The sequence below is a fragment of the Sorex fumeus genome, unplaced genomic scaffold (genome assembly GCF_029834395.1).
Source record: "Sorex fumeus unplaced genomic scaffold, SorFum_2.1 ptg000045l, whole genome shotgun sequence".
Classification (NCBI taxonomy): domain Eukaryota; kingdom Metazoa; phylum Chordata; class Mammalia; order Eulipotyphla; family Soricidae; genus Sorex; species Sorex fumeus.
This window is the reverse complement of record NW_026606102.1, coordinates 5,139,186-5,157,223: the sequence shown is the minus strand read 5'-3', so window position 1 is coordinate 5,157,223 and position 18,038 is coordinate 5,139,186. Positions and strand designations below refer to the sequence as shown.

Sequence of the window (18,038 nt, the reverse complement as noted above, 5' to 3'; positions counted from 1 at the left end):
AGAGGCTGGAGCACGGAGCGTGGGCTCCATGGGTCTGAAAGGAATCACGTTTGCTTTATGACAGTGAAGAGTGTGGGACTAGGAGATGCTTTCACCATCAGAAAAGATCTCAGGGCCTGGGAGATGGCTCAAAGGGCTGGAACACCTGGTTTGCTGCACAGGAGGCCTAGGTTCAGTCCCCAGCACTGCGTGGAGTGGCTCCTGAGCACTGAGCCGAGAGTCACCCCTGAATACTACCAGCTGTGACACCTTCCCCACCTCCCCACACAAAAAGAAATGATTTCATTCTCACTTGGGACTCCATCTGGATTCACTAACCCACGAGGCCAGGCTTTAGTCCTGGCTCGGATGTGTGACCTTGGAAGTGAAAGACCATTTTCCTGTTTTTGTTTTGTCTTTACCATATCAATGATGACTTTGGGGGCCACTCCTCCTAGCTCTAAGATTGGGGATCTCTCTCTCTCCTCATCTCTTTCTCCTGGCCTCCTGCACACAAAGTATGCGCTCAGCCCACTGAATTATCTTTCTGGCCCCTGAAATACCTTTTTTGAACTTCATCTAGAAAACTGAAGCAAACCGACAGCTGATTCCTGACTTAAGGCAGCTCTGCAAAGTCCTTGCATACCGAGCTTCTTCTCTATGTGAATGCTTTGATCCTAACAGGAAATTGCTGTCAGTTTGTAAATCCTCTGACAGGGTTCAATCTCCATGGACCATGGAGTTAAGGAGCAGACTGCGGTATTTTCCAGGTTTTGGTTGCTTGGCCCAATGCTGTGCTTGCAGAAAATCCAGCAAAGACTGCAAAGCGAACTGGCAGGATTAACATAGGTACAGGAGACCTTCATTGTTTTGTTTTGTTTTGTTTTGGGAACACACCAGACGGTGCTCAGGGAGACCAGATGTGGTGCCAGGGATCAAACCTGGGTCAGCCACATGCAAGGCAAGCGTCTTACCCCTGTACTATCTCCTGAGCCTTTGGAAGGAATAATTTTTTGGGGGGGATGGGGCTTCTTTGGGTCACACCTGGTGATACACAGGGGTTACTCCTGGCTCATGCTCTCAGGAATTATTCCTGATGGTGCTCAGAGGACCATACGAGATGCTGGGAATCAAACCCGGGTCCGCCATGTGCAAGGCAAACGCTTTACTTGCTGTGCTATCGCTCTAGCCCCAAGGAAGGAATAATTTTTAACCATGTGGAAATCTTTACCAAGAGAGGGTCTGTGATGGGGCCTGCATCCGGCAGATGTTGGCTCAGCACCTGGCACGCGTTAAGAAATTCTTCAGAGGGTTTATACCTAAACAACGACAACAAGAAGTGTGTTTGTGAGTTTCCAGGCCCGAGAATGAAGTGATCCTTACCTTGACTTTCATTTTCTGTTTCCCTCTCAGCAGTTTTCGTGCCCAAGCCAGGCAGGGCCCTAGAATCGGAGGCTTCTCTCGAGACAACGGGCCAGAGGGCAGAGACTGACTCAGGACTAGACTCACTGCCGGCTCGAGGCCCTGAGTTTGATCCTCAGTGCAACCCTGCTGGGATACCCAGCGCCACATCCTAAGTGCGAGCCCCTGCCGCCCTCAGCATGGCAGAACACAGAGAGGAGTTGGGTAGGGGGAAGAAACATGGGTGAGTGTCACGCCTGAGGTTCTGAACTCTCCCTGGGAGAGATCGAGCAAGTCACATCAATCTTGTTCAGCTGTATTTCGGGGCTGGCGCCAATCATGAAGCTTCCTGGGGCCCACTCCCCCCTGCAAGTCCTGATGTGCTGGGGAGTGGAGGGGTGTCTTTCTGATTCTACTTTCAGGTCTCCAAACTGACCTGGCCTCCTTGCCTCTTTTCAGGAAAACAAATCCCTCAGCACTGGCCCTGGAAATCTACTCCCCTCCCCCCTACTTGCTTTTGTTGTTGTTGTTCATTTTGGGGGCCATAACTGGCAATGCTCAGGGCTCACACCTGGCTATGCTCAGGGGGCCCATATGTGGTGCTGGGACTGAATCTCAGTTGACCATACACATGATGGGTGCCATAACCTCTGTCCTATCAATCAGGCTCCAAAATCTGCCTTTTAAAAAAGGTGAACAGAGGGCTGGAGTGATAGCACAGCGGGTAGGGAGTTTGCCTTGCACGCAGCCAACATGACCGACACAGGTTCGATTCCCAGCACCCCATATGGTCCTCTGAGCACTGCCAGGAGCAATTCCTGAGTCCATGAGCCAGGAGTAACCCCTGAGCATCGCTGGATGTGACCCAAAAAGCAAAAAAAAAAAAAAAAAAAAGTGAACAGAAAGTGCCCCCAGGGCTGGAGAGAGAGCACAGTGGGTAGGGCGTTTGCCTTGCATGTGACTGACCCGGGTTCGATTCCCAGCATCCCATTTGGTCCCTGGAGCACCACCAGGGGTAGTTCCTGAGTGCAGAGCCAGGAGCAACTCCTGAGCATCACTGGGTGTGACCAAAAAAGAAAAAAAAGAAAGAAAGAAAGCACCCCCAATTGTACATGAGAATACTATCATTTCTCCCTCTTGTTCCATGCGCCTTCCCTCCAACCTGGGGGAACGGTAGCAACCACTCTGGGAAACACTGCTTTAGACCAATTTCTTTGTGTGTTTGTTTTGGGACCACGCCTGGTAATACTCAGGACTTACTCCTGACTCTACACTTGGGGATCACTTCCAGTGAGCTCGAGGACCATACAGGGTGTCAGGGATCGAACCTGGGTCTGCTACATGCAAGACAAGCACTCCATCCTCTGCACTCTCTCTGACCTTGCAAATGTTTTACATCTTATTTTTTTTTTTGAGAAGGCCCACACCTGACAGTGTGCAGGGCTTACTCCTGGCTCTGTGCTCAGGAATTACTCCTGGTTCTGCTCAGGGAACCATGTGTGGTGCCAGGGATAGAACCTGAGTTGACAGCGTGCAAGGCAAGTACCCTACCTCTGCACCATTGCTCCAGCCCCAAGGTCAAATATTTTCTGCTTGAGTGACTGGAAAAACCCAAATCTCCATTCATGATGGTGCATTTCTTCCTACCGCTCTTTCCTGAGGGCCTCGAAACCTGGTGGGCGCATAGCAGGAATAAAGCGAGACACTCTTGCATGGGGCTACTGGCCAAACTTGGCCCTCTTCCCACATGGGGCAAGGGGCGACTAGACCCCACCTTGGGGAGCCGAGGTGGGACTCTCATTGCTTGGCTTCACACACTCTTCAGTCCCAGGGCACTGCGAGGTTGGAGCAGCCCTGTGTGAGGGTCAGCCCCCTCACCCGTGTTCTGACACTGGTGGGCCCAGGTGGTAATCCCGGCCCCTCCTATTCTTCTTGAGACCATGACTGGTGTGGCCAGTGCAGCTTGGGACACTGGGACCTACTTTCCTCAACCACTTCTCAGCTCAAGTGCTTAGGGAGAAGGCAGTTGGGATAGAGGAGGACCCACTACGACAATAAGAGCAGAAATGATCACTCTGGAGAAGAACTGGGTGCTGGAAGGAGAGGACGAAAGGAATAGAGGAATAAAGGAATAAACATCATCAGACCTCTCAGTATCTGTGTTGCAAACCATAATGCCCAAAAGGAGAGGGGTTGGGGTGGGGAGAGAGAGAGAGAGAGAGAGAGAGAGAGAGAGAGAGAGAGAGAGAGAGAGATGCCTGCTCTGGGTACAGGCTGGGAGAAGGGATGGCGAGAGGGAAACTGAGGACATTGGTTCTAGAAAATATACATCCCTGGAGAAGGGATGGGTGTTGGAATATTGTATGACTTAAGCCTGATCATGAACAACAGGTTTGTAACTGTGTATCTCATGGTGATTCAATTAAAAATTAATGAACAAAATATGACTTCATAAATCAAGAAAACAAAACAAAAAACATCAGCCACCGTTCCTCAGATGAGGGCAGGAAGCTAGGCGTAGGATTCCAATCAAGGTGTGCCCAGTGCCAAGGGCACTTTTTCTATTTTTTTCACCATGCCACATGCCCTCCCCCCATCACTTTAAAAAAGCAAGGTAGGGCTGGAGAGATAGTAGAGCGGGTAGGATGCTTGCTTGCCTTGCACACTGTGGACCTGGTTTGATCCCCAACATGGTATATGATCCCCTGAGCACTGTCAGGAGTGATTCCTGAGTGCAGGGCCAGGAGTAACCCCTGAGCATGGCGGGATATGCCCCCCACTCCAAAATATTTTATTTTAAAGGCAAGGTGTGTTTGAGAGCTAGTACAGTAGGTAGGGTGCTTGTCTTGCACACAGCTGACCTGAGTTCAATCCCTGACACCCCATAGGGTCCCCTGAACCCCACCAGAAGTGATTCATAAATGTAGAGCCAGGAATAATCCTTGAGCAGAGAGAGAGAGAGAGAGAGAGAGAGAGAGAGAGAGAGAGAGAGAGAGAAGAAAAGTGCCTGCCATAGAGGCAGGCTGGGGCAGGGCTGGGGATAGGGGGTGGGGGGAGGGGGGAGGAGGGAATGGGCAGGTGAGATGGGAGGGAAACTGGGGCCACTGGTGCTGGGAAACATACACCGGTGGAGGAATGGGTGTTGGAATATTATACTACTGAAACTTAATCATGAACAGCTTTGAAAGAGCCTATTTCACAGTGATTCAATAATAAAATCTTAAAAAGAGAAAGAAAGCTGGGAAGGAAGGAAGGAAGGAAGGAAGGAAGGAAGGAAGGAAGGAAGGAAAGAAGGAAGGAAGGAAAGGAGGGAGAGAGGGAGGGAGGAAGGAAGGAAGGAAGGAAGGAAGAAATAATCCCTGAGCACAATGAGTGTCCATGAACACTGCCGGGTGTGGCCTAAACACCACTCCAACCAACATAAAAATAAAGATAAATAAATGGAAAGTTCTAGAACAAAAACCCTAACAATAAATTAAAAACAGTGTGGAGAGTCAGAGACATAGCTTTAAGGGCTGGGGTATATATTTTGCTTATATGAGGTGCAAGGTCAGTCCCTGGCACCAAGTGGTCTCCAGAGCACTGTTGGGAGTGACCCCAAGCACTGTGGTAAGTGACTCCTGAACCCTCGGGGTATGCTCCTGGGAGGCTCCTGGGAGGCTCCTGGGCACTGCTGGGTGGTCTGGAGAAACTCCGGGCATGCCACTGAAGCCCTGACTTGTTCGGCCAAGAATACAGGTAAGGCTTCCAGGCCTCCTGAGCACCACCTGGGCCAACCCATAACAGAGAAGCAGAAGCACAAACAGAAGGTGAAGCGTGAGGCTGGAGAGATACTTCAAGGCTTCGCAAGCCTTGAGTCGAGTTCAGGAGTCCATCCCTAGCACCGCCCCATGCCCCAAGCACCTCTGGGCAGGATCTGTGAACCTGCAGGGTGTGGTCTAAACACCATCTCCACCAACATAATGTAGCACTGCCCTCCTGTTCATCGATTTGCTGGAGCAGGCGTTAATGTCTCCATTGTGAGACTTGTTGTTACTGTTTTGGCATATCAAATATGCCACGGGGAGCTTGCCAGGCTCGGCCGTGCAGGCAGGATACTTTCAGTAGCTTGCCAGGCTCTTCAAGAGGGATGGAAGAATCGAACTCGGGTCAGCCGTGTGCAAGGCAAACGCCCTACCCGCTGTGCTATCGCTCCAGCCCACCAACATAATAGTCAGGGCAAAGGAAAGGAGGGCAAGGTGGAGGCCAGGGATGGGGCGCCCCCACATGGACCAGGCCCTGGTTTCAGGCCCTGCAGCTAAAGAAGCGAGAAAGGCCCGACCCAGCTGTGCAAAGCGGGTGGGCCAAGGTCAGACCTCCTTGGGCTCACTCAGCTTCCCCGCACCTCCTTTCCCACGCCTGCTCGCAGCATCACACCAAAAGATAAAAAGGTAAAGGTAAAGGCCCTCCCGTTGATCGTCGATTTGCTCGAGCAAAAGATAAATAAAGCAAAAAAGAAAAAAGAAGAAAGAAAGAAAGAAAGAAAGAAAGAAAGAAAGAAAGAAAGAAAACCCCAATGCCTGGCCTATAGAGTTGTCTTGGCTGAGAGTGGGCACAGGTGGTTTCTTCCTCACCAAATGTGAGTTAGACCAGAGCAGGGTAGGGGGCAGAAGAAAGGGGGCGGGGTCACATCAGCAGAGGTGAGTCAGAGCCCCAGGATCCCTGGCAGGATTCGGGAAGAGATGCACGCACGAAGGCCCTCGAAGCAGGTTGGAGCACAGGATCTGCACGCAGGAGGCCTGGACCCATTCTGGGCACCATACCATCCCTCCTCCCACCAACACTAGGAGCATATCTGGAGCACAGAGCCTGGAGTAGTCCCTGAGAACAGCCAGGTGCCCCCCCCCCCCCGCAAAAAAAAACCAACAAAGATATGCCCGAGAAGTCTTTCCAACGGCCATGCCAGGCCCGAGGGGAGCTTTCCACGCAGCCAAGAATACAGACCCCACGCCTCAAGCTCTATGTGTTTATGGCGCTGTGCAAGGTCCAGCAAGGGCAGAGACTCCGCACGGCAGAGCGAGGAAGGGATGGAGAAGGGAAGGAATGGCCGGCTGCAGGGGGTCACGGCACCCCTTCTGAACCCCCACACTCACCTCTCAGCCTTGGGGGTGGGTGCTTCACCTCCAGACCTGCTTTCCTGGCCAGAGCTGGGGGGTCCCTCTGGGAGTGGCGGCCCCACCTGGTCACTGGGCTCTGTGCCCCGCCGGCTTTGGACGCCGTCACCCTTCTCCGCCTCGCTGTCGGACTTGTCCTCTGGGGAGCTGTCCTCGCCGCTGGTCTCCTCACTCGAGGTGGTCTCGTAGCTGAGAGGGAGAAAGAGCCAGAGCTTCGTTCCTTGTGTCCTGCCCAAGATGCGGTTCCCCAGGGACAGGATGAAGCTCAGTATCCCCCTTCCATCCCACCACTGGCGAGCGGCCCCAGGATGCTGGCGTCAGACACACAGCCTGGAGCTGTGGCCCTAGTCCATGGGAGTGATCAAGAATTGAGTTCTTTGCAACAAGTGTGTAAAGAGCCTGTGTGCTCACCCGCTGATGTCTCCGTGTGGCCCAAGACTTTTCCCAGAAGTTCTTGCTTCTGGAATCCATCCTGAGCCTCTGACTCACCTTTGGGACTATGCACACAAACTTACCCTCTTTTATCTCTCCCTCTGATCCTGTTCTAGTCTAACATTGATGAAGGAGAAACTATCTGTGTCCACTCCCAGCACAAACAGTTTGATTGGCTAGGTGTTGGGGTTTTATTTATTTCATTTTTGTTTTATATCTTTTGATTTGGGGGGGTCCACTCCCACTGGTGCTCAGTGATCAATAAAGGCCATATGTGGTGCTGTTCATTGAACCCATGAATAGCAAGGCCTTGGTGCAGGCAAGGCCTTTCCCGCTGCACTGTCTCTCCAGCCCTATGTTGGTTTTATTACAGGTAATCAAACCCAGGACCTCACAGAAGCATCTATCTGCTCTGTCACTGAATTCCATCCTCTGCCTCTCCATGGGATCTATGTCCAGACAAGACACCCAAGTTAAACCACTGCCAGGAATAAACCACAAGCATCCCTAAATATCCCTTCTATTCTGGCTGGAGCAGTCTTTTGATTCTGTGATGAAGAGAGTGAGGGACCTATGACATTTATTTTATTTTGGGTTTGGGGGGCTACTTCCGCCTCTGTGCCCAGGGGACCATGTGGCCAGCCACATGCAAGGCAAGCGCCTTAACCTCCATGCTATTTCTCCAGCCCTGGGAACTCCTGCCTCTAGCTAGCAGGTCCCACCTGAGGACCATTTCCCAAGAACACCAACAGAAAATGCCTCCATCCTGTCAGCAGAAATGTATAGTGGGCTGACGATGTACTTGGCCTTGTTCTGTGAGTTCTAACAACAGCTCTGTCTTCACTAACTGTATATTCTTGTAGGGACAGGCAGACAGTAATCACAGAAACGATATTCGCACAAAGTGATCAGAATAATAAAGAAAATGGAAAAGGACATGGCTAGTGGGAAGAAAAGTTACTGGGGTGAAAGCAGAAATTTCAATCGTGGCTGCACATTAGAATTCCTTGGGGGTGATCCGGGTTCCTAATACCTGGCTGCACCCAAGTCTGGAGTCTTCAGAAAGAGACTCCAAATATATATATATATATACACACACACATATATGTATATATGTATATATATATCACACATACACACACATCAATTTTTTTAGGGACCACACCTGGTAGTCCCTGCCAGGAATCAAACCTGGGGTTCTTGCATGCAAAAGATGTATTTCAGTCTTTGAGACAACTTCATGGACCACATTTGTGTGTGTGTGTGTGTGTGTGTGTGTGTAAAATTATTTTTGTGGTGCTGGGGATTATTGAGCTCGGGACCTCAAGCATGCAAGGAAAATACTCAGCTACTGAGCCACCTCCCTGACCCCGTTTGGTAGGTTTTGACGGTTCCCCCTCAGGATTTCCAATATGCCTCCACAGTTGAGCAGCACAGCAGCAGAGAACAAAGGCTGAGGCCCCTCTGGGAGAGGAGCACGGAAGCAGAGAGCACGTTCCCAAGAGGGGCCTGACCCAGCACGTCGGGGGAAGAGCAGCTGGAACCAGCAGAGAGGCCCTGAGACAGACCCCCGGGTTCGGGTGGTTGGGGGATGCATTGAGGTGCGGAGAGACAGGCCCTGCGTTAGACTGTGCGATTAGGCGCTCCCTTCCTGCCCGCACTGGGAGACGCCCTCACACACTCTGAGCGCAGGGGTAGGGTCACCACCCTGCAGCCCCGTTTCCTCCTTACTGACATGGGACGAGCTGATGGCCCCCTCTAAATCTGGAGTCTCCCTCTGACCCAGACAAGCTGGCATGCCCGTCTTTTCCAGGGGTGGGGGAAAGGGACTTCTTAGGGGACTTCCCCAGCGGCTGAAAAGTCCTTCTCTGCCAGAATTCAACCCAGAATTCCCATCAGCTTTTGTCTTCACAGCTGGTGTCACCTCGGCCGAGTCCAGACTGTGAGGTTGTGCAGGAAGGGCATCGGACCCAGGGTTTCTCAAGCTTTTCCCCACCGTGGTCCCCTTTTGCCCCTTTTCTCCCTTTGTCCCTTGCCCTACTGTTTTTTTTATTTGTTTTGTTTTGTTTTTTTTTGCTTTTTGGGTCACACCCAGCGATGCACAGGGGTTACTCCTGGTTCATGCACTCAGGAATTACTCCTGGCCGTGCTTGGGGGACCATATGGGATGCTGGGAATCGAACCCGGGTCGGGCCGTGTGCAAGGCAAACGCCCTACCTGCTGTGCTATCACTTCAGCCCCTGCCCTACTGTTTGAGGCCCTCGTTTCATGCCCTCTCTCCATTTATTTGATTTTCACCAGGTGCCTCCTTGCAATATTCTGGGGGTCCCAGTGGGGCATATGGCTCCTTCTTAAGAAACATGAGTCTATTTTGCCTGTCTGGGGGGGGGGGGCTACACACAGCAGTGGTCGTGGGTCACTCTTAGCTCTGTGTTCAGGAGTCACTCCTGGCCCTGTGCTCACTCCTGGGAGTGGGGAGGGGAGAGCTCAGAGGACCATATATCATATGGGGTATTGGGGATCAAGCCTGGTTGGTGCGTGTGAAGCAAGCACCTTACATCTGTATCTTTGTGGCCCCTGACATTTTGACATTTAATAAGTGTCTGTTAAATGCTCAGCTTAGCAAATATTCTAAATCCAGGGACCTCTTCTCCTGATCAGAGGTGGGACCCTGGCCCCGTTCCTGCTTGCAAAGACTTCGCTGGCTTTTCATCACCCCAAAACACACTGTCTGCGTTGGCAGTCAGGGAAGAAAACAATTAAGAGGATGAAATTTGTAAGTTCAACTCATTTGGAGTGTGTCCTACTTTCAGTATGTGGTTCTAATTAAGTGTCTTCCTCAAAGGGCCCAGCTTACTCTCTCCCCCACCCCCTCCAAGCTCCTGGGAGCCCCCTGCAATCCTGACCCCGGGAGCCCCAATGTGCCCTTGTAAGACTGCCTGGGCTCCGACAGACCCTGGCAAGAGGCCCCGCGCATGCAAACCCAAGCAGCAGTTTGAAAGGGCCACGGAGATGGATTCGCTTGAGGGAGGATGCAAAGCAGCTGCAGCCCGCTGGGAAAGTGGGAGAGTGAGGGAAGGGCAGTGTGGGAGAGGGGGCAGGGAGGTCATCTGGGCTTCTCGAGGATGCTTACCCACCGTTAACCCCAACAAACTGAAGGTTCTTTTTGGTCCCATTACCTCCTGCACGGAAGCCATAGTCTTTCTTTTTCATTATGGATTTAAGGCTGGTCGTTGGAGAGAGCTCTAGGCAGACACAACATCACAGGTTAGAACCATCTGGAGGCTGCCCCGGGGTGCAGCAAATGGACTTTCAGAGGGGGAGGAGTAGGGGGACGGGGGAAGAAGTAGGAGGCGGCAGTCGGGGACCAAGCTCGAGAGGGTGCAAATCAAACTTTCGTTTGCCTTTGGGTCACACTGGGTGGTGTTCAGGTGGCTCTGGGGTGCCAGGAACTGAACTTGGAGCTCCTTCATGAAAAATATAGGCTCCAGCACCTTTTTTCTGAGGGGGGACATTTTTTCAGGGTCATACCTAGCGATGCTCAGGGGTTACTCCTGGCTCTGCACTAAGGGATCACTCTTGGCAGGGCTCGAGGGAACATAAGAGATTCCAGGGATCGAACCCAAGTTGGCTGCATGCAAGGCAAATGCCTTCCCCGCTGTACTATCGCTCTGGCCCCGGCTCCAGTGCTTTGAGCTGTCTCCTGGCCCCTAACTCAATCAACAGATTCCTTTGGGTTGCTTTTGTTTGGGGGTCATGCCCTGCGGTGCTCAGGGACTCTCCCTGGCTCAGTGCTCAGGTCGTTATGTGGTACAGAGGTGGATACTGGTTCTCCCATTTGCAAAGTAGGCACTACAGAGGTGGATACTGGTTCTCCCATTTGCAAAGTAGGCACTACAGTCCTCTGAGATTGCTCCCTGGTCTCTAAGGACATGGGGCCAGGGAGGAGCATGCTGAGGGTCTCTGAAGGGGAGTGGCCTGGCTCTCTGGCCAGTGCAAAATGGCCCCTATTCACAAGAGGGCACGGCAGGGGTAAGTTTTGCCATGCTGTCTCAGAAGAGTTCAGTAGCTTCGAGTGCAGGCTTGGCATTCAGGGGACCCAGGTCTGACCTCCAGTACCACCTGCACCTCTCCCCCGGCACTGCCAGGACTGGCCCCTGAGTACCAAGTTGAAAATAACCCCTGAGCACTGTCTGGGATAATGCCCAAATGAACAAACAAAAAGGGAGATGGTACCAGTTCCAAGGGGCATCATCCATTTTTTTCAGTCTGCCTCTTACACATAAAAATATCCTTGATTTTTTGGCGGGGGATGGGGGATAGCACCACCTTTAGTGGTGTTTAGGGGTCACTTGGGGGACCATGTGGTGCTGGAGACCAAGGCCAGGCCTCCTGCCTGTGCTTCCAGCCTGCTGAGTCATGTCCCTGGTCCTGTATTTTAGCTAACACTCCTCCTAAGCCAGGAGGGAGAAAACCTCATTTTCTTCCAGAATGGAACCGGGAAACAAGGAAGGGAGGCTGAGCAGGGCGGGGCCCACCAGCCCGGACAGAGGGTGTCCAGGCCCCATGCAAATGAGGGGGCGGAGCCTGTCCAGTCAAGAGTGGATTTCATTGCCTCCCTCTGGCTCCTCCTCCTGGTTCCCTGCACTCTGCACAGCTGTTCACTAAAACCTGCCCCTCCGACTTTATTATTGTTATTATTATTATTATTATTATTATTATTATTATTTTGGCTTTTTGGGCCATAGTCGGTGATGCTCAGGGGTTACTCCTAGCCCTGCACTAAGGAATCACTCCTGGCAGTATACTCAGGAGACCATATGGGATGCTGGGGATCGAACCGGATTGGTTGTGTGCAAGGCAAATGCCCTACCTGCTGTGCTATCACTCTGGCCCAGTTGCCCCTCAGTCTTAACCTTAGAGCAAGGCTAGTGGGGGTGGGGGTGGGCTTGTCCCAGGCTCCAACATTTAGATGAGCTTTTGTTTGGGGGGGGAGGGTCACACCTGGTGATGCTCAGGGCATCTGCACTCAGGAATCACACCTGTGCTCAGAGGACCCTATGGGATGCTGGGAATGGAACCCGCGTCAGTTGCGTGCAAGGCAAACGCCCTACCTGCTGTGCTATCAGCTCCAGCCCTCAGATGAGTTTTATATCCCACTGAGCTCCTTGAGGTGCTTAAATTAAAAAAAAAAAAAAAGAAGAAGAAATGTGCAACTAAAACCTTTTCACTTTGGTCTCATCACTTAAACGAGGAATGGTTCCCTGTCTGTGGAACCGGGGTTTTTTTATTTGCTTATTTTTTTTGGAGGAAGGGGGCCACACTGGACAGTGCTGGGTGGGGTGGGGTTGGGGGGACTAATGCCTGGATCTGGGCTTGGGGATGGCACTCAGCCGGGCACGGGGGACGCTGTGGAGCTAGAGACTGAGTCCCAGGCTCTTGCACGGAAGCACGTGCTCAGCCCAGCGGGTAATTACCCACGGGTGGCGAGGTGGCGGGCGCAGGCGCGGGGGCCTGCGCGGAGTAGGCGGACAGCAGTAGGTTGAGGGAGCTCAGCAGTTGGCTCTGGATGCTGCTCAGCTTGGACGCCGGCTGGCGCAGGGCACTGGCCAGCTCGGGGTAGCCGTGCTCCAGGCAGCTCCACTGCTCCTGCACCAGCTCCTGGATCTTCCTCACGTACTGCCCCAGCGTGGCGTCCGTGGGCGAGCTGGGGGGCCTTCCGGGGTGCGCCTGCTCGGAGCTGGCCCCCTGTCCCTCCTCTGCGGCAGCGGCAGGGTCCTTTCGGCCACCGCTCCACGAAGCACCTCCTGGAACGTCCAGCGTGGGAAGCTCTCCCTCCTGCTCCAACTCCCCCTCTTCAATCCTGAGCTCCGTAGAGAGGCAGCTCTGCCTAGAGGGGGTGAGGACCGGCTCGGCGCCCCTGGCCGGGGACAGCAGACGAGGTGCCCCCAGCTCTGCTGGGCTCCGATCCCCTCTCCGGGGACGGTCCCTTCCCCCGGGGAGGCCATCGTCCTCCACCCGTGCTGCCCCGCTCTCAGAGGCCACGCTGCCCCCAAGGGCCACCCCCACGCTCTTGTCACACGACTCCTTGGGCGAGGCTCCCGGGAGAGGGTCAGTGTTGACCATGGCATCGGCCTGGTCCATAGTGGCCCTGCGGCCGAGCTCTGCGACCAGCCGAGCCACGGTGGCCTGCAGCTCCTCGATGCGCTGCCCCTGGCCCCGGCTCTCCTCCTCCCGCTGCCGCAGCGCCTCCCTGGCCCGGGCCAGCTCCCCGCTCCTCTCGGCCAGCTCGGCCTCCAGGCTGCAGAGCTGCCGCTTGAGGCTGGCCAGCCCGTGGGGCTCGCTCCTGGCCAGCCCCAGGCTCTCCTCGGTCACGCGGATGCCCACGCTCCGCACGTGGACCTCGATGGGGGGCGGCGGCGGCGGCAGCTCGCGGATGCTCAGCTCGATGTCTTCCGGGGGCCGCTGGTCCTCGGGGATGGGAGACGGCAGAGGTGGGGGGCTGGGGCTGGGGGCGTCGGGGCCGCCCACCGCCTCCGTCCCCCCACCGTGGGCTCCGTCCTCGGCCTCTTCGAGAACACCAAGCGTCTTCTGGGACAAGGACAGAGGCGCTGGGAAAGAGGGCGGGTGGGGGGCCTCTGCCCGGCCCCGCTCTGGGACCCCCGACTCGGAGTCTGCAAACTCTCCGGCTCTGGGTTGCGTGGCTGAGGATGGGTTGGAGCCCCGGAAATCCGCGACTCCCTCCACGGGGCCGAAGTTGCCCTCCCAGACGCCCCCTCCACTGGGGGCGGCATCGGGGTGGGGACCCTGCTCCTCCGCGGCCCCGGGGGGTGGCAGGGTGGCGGGCATGCTGCAAGCCCGCAGCAGCTGGGGGCGACCACTGGCACAGCCGGGCTCCGAACCCCCCAGGCCCGCTGCGTCCAGCTGCCGGGCGGTCTCGGCCAGCAGGGCCTGGCGGTGGTAGCTGACCTCGTTCCTGCCCGCCGCGGCGGCCTGGGGGGCGTTCCCCAGGGAGGGGGTCCCCTCTTCCGTCCTGAGCGGCCCTTTCTGCAGCCGCGCCGGAGACCAGTGGAGGGGGCCTGGGGCGGCAGCAGGCCGGGTCCCGGTGTCCGGCAGGCTGAAGTTGCGGGGCAAAGTGCTGAACTTGGTGGCCTGCTTGTGCCTGCGGTGGATGGGGACCCGGCGGAGGGTGTGGCCCTTCTCGATGTCGTCCACGTACTTGAGGAAGTCGAGGTCTAAGTGGAAGCCGTAGGGGGTCTCCACGGAGTAGGGGTGCCCCTTCGGCGGACCCCTCTCATCCTCTCCCACAGGGGCCTGGTCATTGGCTGAGAAAAAAGAAAACAGGCAAGAAAGAATTGCAGGGTTAGGAAGAGTCTGGGGCGGAGAGGCTGGACTGTGCTTTTTTGCTTTTTTTTTTGTGGGGGGTCACACCCAGCGATGTTCAGGAGTTATTCCTGGCTCTGCACTCAGGAATTACCCCTGGTGGTGCTTAAGGGGCCATGTGGGATGCGGGGGATCAAACTCAGGTCAGCCGTGTGCAAGGCAAATGCCTTCCCTGCTGTACTATCACTCCGGCCCCCAGACCGTACTTTTCATTCAATCTGGGGCCGACATGTCTACCCATCCAGAGACCAAGGTGCTCAAGGCCATCAGGGAAATGTATGTGGTGCTGGGGACGGAAGTTGGGGCTCATGGATGCAGGCATGTGTTCCAGACCTTTTCATCAATTTTTTTTTTGGGGGGAGCATACCCAGCTGTGCTCAGGGCTTACTCCTGGCTCTGCACTCAGGGATGATTTCTGGTAGTGCTCAGGGAAACCAGATGAGGTGCTGGAGATTGAGCCCAGGTTGGCCACCTGGAAGGCAAGTGCCCTACCTGCTGAATTATCCCTCTGTCCCCGAGGAATAACTAATAAAAATAACTAATTATTTTCTTTCTTGTTATTTTGGTATTTTTTTGTTTGTTTGTTTAAGTCACACCTGCCAATGCTCAGGGGGGTTACTCCTGGCTCTGCACTCAGGAGCTACTTCTGGTGGTGCTTGGAGCACCATATGGGATGCTGAGGATCAAACCCAGGTTGGCTGTGTGCATCGCAATTGCCCTACCCACTATACTATCACTCTAGCCCTGAACCACTTTTTTTTTTTTGGCATCATACCTGGAGATGCTCAGCTAGGTTACTCCTAGCCCTGCACTCAGGAATTATTCCTGGTAGGGCTCAGGGGACCATAAGGGATGCCGGGAATCAAAACCAGGTCGGCTGCTTGCAAGGCAAATGCCCTTCCTGCTGTACTATCGCTCTGGCCCCTGAATTTTTTTCCCCTTTATTTTATTTTATTTTTTTTTTACAGTTGTAGATTTACAATTTTTTGTGCTTTGGTTTCAATTATAGAATGATCAGATACCCATCCCTCCACCAGTGCCCATTTTCCACCACCATGGATAATATCCCTCCCACCCCCATCCCCCCATCCCCCCTGTCTCTGTGGCAGGGCAATCCCCTGTGTTCTCTCTCTCCTTTTGGGTGTTGTGGTCTGCAAAAGAGGCACTGAGTGGCAAACATGTTCAGTCCATAGTCTACTTTCGACATGCATCTCCCCTCCTGGGAGGATCCTCCAAACATCCTTTATTTGGTGCTCCCTTCTCTATCTGAACTGCCCTTTCCTCTAGGATACCCGGCTGGCCTCTAAGTTATGGAGTAATCCTCCTGGTGCTGATCTCAGCTATTCTTGGGTATTAATCTCATACTTTGTTACTTTATATCCCCCAGATGAATGCAGTCTTTCTATGTCTATCCCTCTCTTTCTGACTCATTTCGCTTAGCATGATACTTTCCATATTGTACCACTTGCATGTAAATTTCATGACTTCATCTTTTCTAACAGCTACATAGTACTCCATTGTGTAGATGTACCAAAGTTTCTTTAACCAGTCCTCTGTTCGTGGGCATTCAGGTTTCTTCCAGTTTCTGGCTATTGTAAAGAGTGCTGCAATGAACAAACAAGTGCAGATGTCACTTCGACTATACATTTTTGCCTCTCTGGGATATATTCCCAGGAGTGGTATTGCTGGGTCAAATGGGAGCTCAATTTCTAATTTTTTGAGAATCGTCCATACTGTTTTCCAGAAGGGCTGAACCAGTGGACATTCCCACCAACAGTGAAGGAGTGTCCCTTTCTCGCCACATCCACGCCAGCATCGGTTGCTTTTGTTCTTTTGAATGTGTGGCCCCTGAATTTTTAATATGTGTGTATGTGTGTCTGTGTCTGTTTTTGTATATATATATATATATATATATATATATATATATGGTGCCAGGGTTCAAACCCAGGGCCTATATTAGCCCTGGGCACTATCTCTCTGTGCTACATTGTCTACAATGTGCTCTCTGTGCTACAAAGTTTCCATTAAGTCCTCTCTGGTTCCTGCTGAGGACACCGCCTGCAGAGCAGCAAAATAAAAGACATCTCCTGCTGATTTACTGGGCTGGAGTCACATCATTGCTGAATCTGCCCGATCAGGGAGCAAATTGGTAATTTTGGAGATGGAAGGGTTCAAAGCACGAGTTTCACAATGCTCTCTACATTAAACATGAACCTTGCCGGATGCAAATGGGCACGAGTAAATCCTGCTGAAGCCGGAGGGATCAGGAGTTATGCCTTCTACATTATTTAAGCTTCCTCAGCTGCCTGAACCTCCAGACTCCTGCAGATCGGCGAGAGCTGGAACACGGGATCATGCAGGCCCGTCGTCTCAGTACCCAAAAGCCTGCTGAGCGCCTACCAGACTCGCCATCCATTTTCAAAGATCCCCCGGCAGGTGAAGAATAGCCCATTTTTCACAGAAACAAGGCAAGGAGGGCAAAGACTAACAGAAAAGGGGCTTGGCACTGATAGACCAGGAGTATCACACCACATCGGATGTGATGTAAAGTAGAAGGCAACCAATCTCGATTACGAATATAGACATACACACGGCTTACCCTATAACACTATGTTAGTAATCTCTTGGACAAGAGCTAAATGGCTCCATGGTGAGATACAACAATCTCCATACACTTTCTTCTAAGGAAGTCTTTCTTTTTAAATCATTTTTAGCAAATTATTCATAACAAGCAATACAAAATAAATTATGTAGGGCCTGCTCTTGGGGCAGGCTTGAGAGGTGGTTGGGAAAATGGGAAATAATGGTGGCGGGAAGGGGCAATGGTGGTGGGGTTGGTGTTGGAATACTGAATGTAAGAAATCAGCATTGGGGCTGGAGCGATAGCACAGTGGGTAGGGTGTTTGCCTTGAACGCGGCCGTCCTGGGTTCGATTCCCAGCATCCTGTACGGTCCCCTGAGCACTGCCAGGGGTGATTCCTGAGCGCAGAGCCAGAAGTGACCCCTGTGCATTGCTGGGTGTGACCCCCCCAAAAAAAAGAAATCAGCATGAACAACTGTAAAAATATAAATAAGTAATTTTTTAAAAAAAAGAAAGAAAAGGGGTTTTGGTACCCACCCTCCAGGACTCATTGGCCTCCAGACTTACGGGGCAGCCCTGACTCCCAGGGCTCTGAGGAAGGGATGTTCCCCCATCACACCAAGGCTCCATGGGGGAGTCTGGACCCCCACGGGAGGCTGAGAGGAAGCCAGGCCTATGGCTATGGAATCCACATGGGCTTGAGTCCAAGCAGAATCTTTCTTAGAGTGAACAGTTTTTTTTTTTTTGCTTTTTGGGTCACACCTGGCGATGCACAGGGGTTACTCCTGGTTCATGCACTCAGGAATTACTCCTGGCGGTGCTCGGGGGACCATATGGGATGCTGGGAATCGAACCCGGGTCGGCCACGTGCAAGGGAAATGCCCTACCCGCTGTGCTATCGCTCCAGCCCAGGGTGAACAGTTTTTGTCGTCTTTTTTATTTGTTTTTTTTGGGGTCACACCTGGCGGTTCTCAGGCAGGTGGTAACCTGGCTCTGCACTCAGGAATCACCCCTGGTGGGCTGGGGGGACCCTATTGGATGCCAGGGGTTGAATTTGGGTCGATCGCATGAAGGCAAGCGCCCTACCTGGTACCATCTCTCTGGCCCCA

The 18,038-nt window shown here is 53.2% G+C and overlaps 1 protein-coding gene across 1 annotated transcript in view; it reads right to left on the bottom strand.

Annotated features, from left to right (window-relative positions):
• KANK4 (KN motif and ankyrin repeat domains 4) overlaps positions 1-16,764 on the bottom strand; it is a 32,376-nt gene extending 15,612 nt beyond the window's left edge. Inside the window, exons 1-5 of the mRNA XM_056122207.1 lie at positions 16,749-16,764; positions 12,443-14,290; positions 10,099-10,210; positions 6,513-6,722; positions 1,211-1,298 (exon numbers count right to left, since the gene is read on the bottom strand). Of these exons, the coding sequence (XP_055978182.1) occupies positions 1,211-1,298; positions 6,513-6,722; positions 10,099-10,210; positions 12,443-14,290; positions 16,749-16,764 (2,274 nt within the window). The remainder of the gene's footprint in view (positions 1-1,210; positions 1,299-6,512; positions 6,723-10,098; positions 10,211-12,442; positions 14,291-16,748) is intronic.
• Between the last annotated feature and the right edge of the window lie 1,274 nt (positions 16,765-18,038).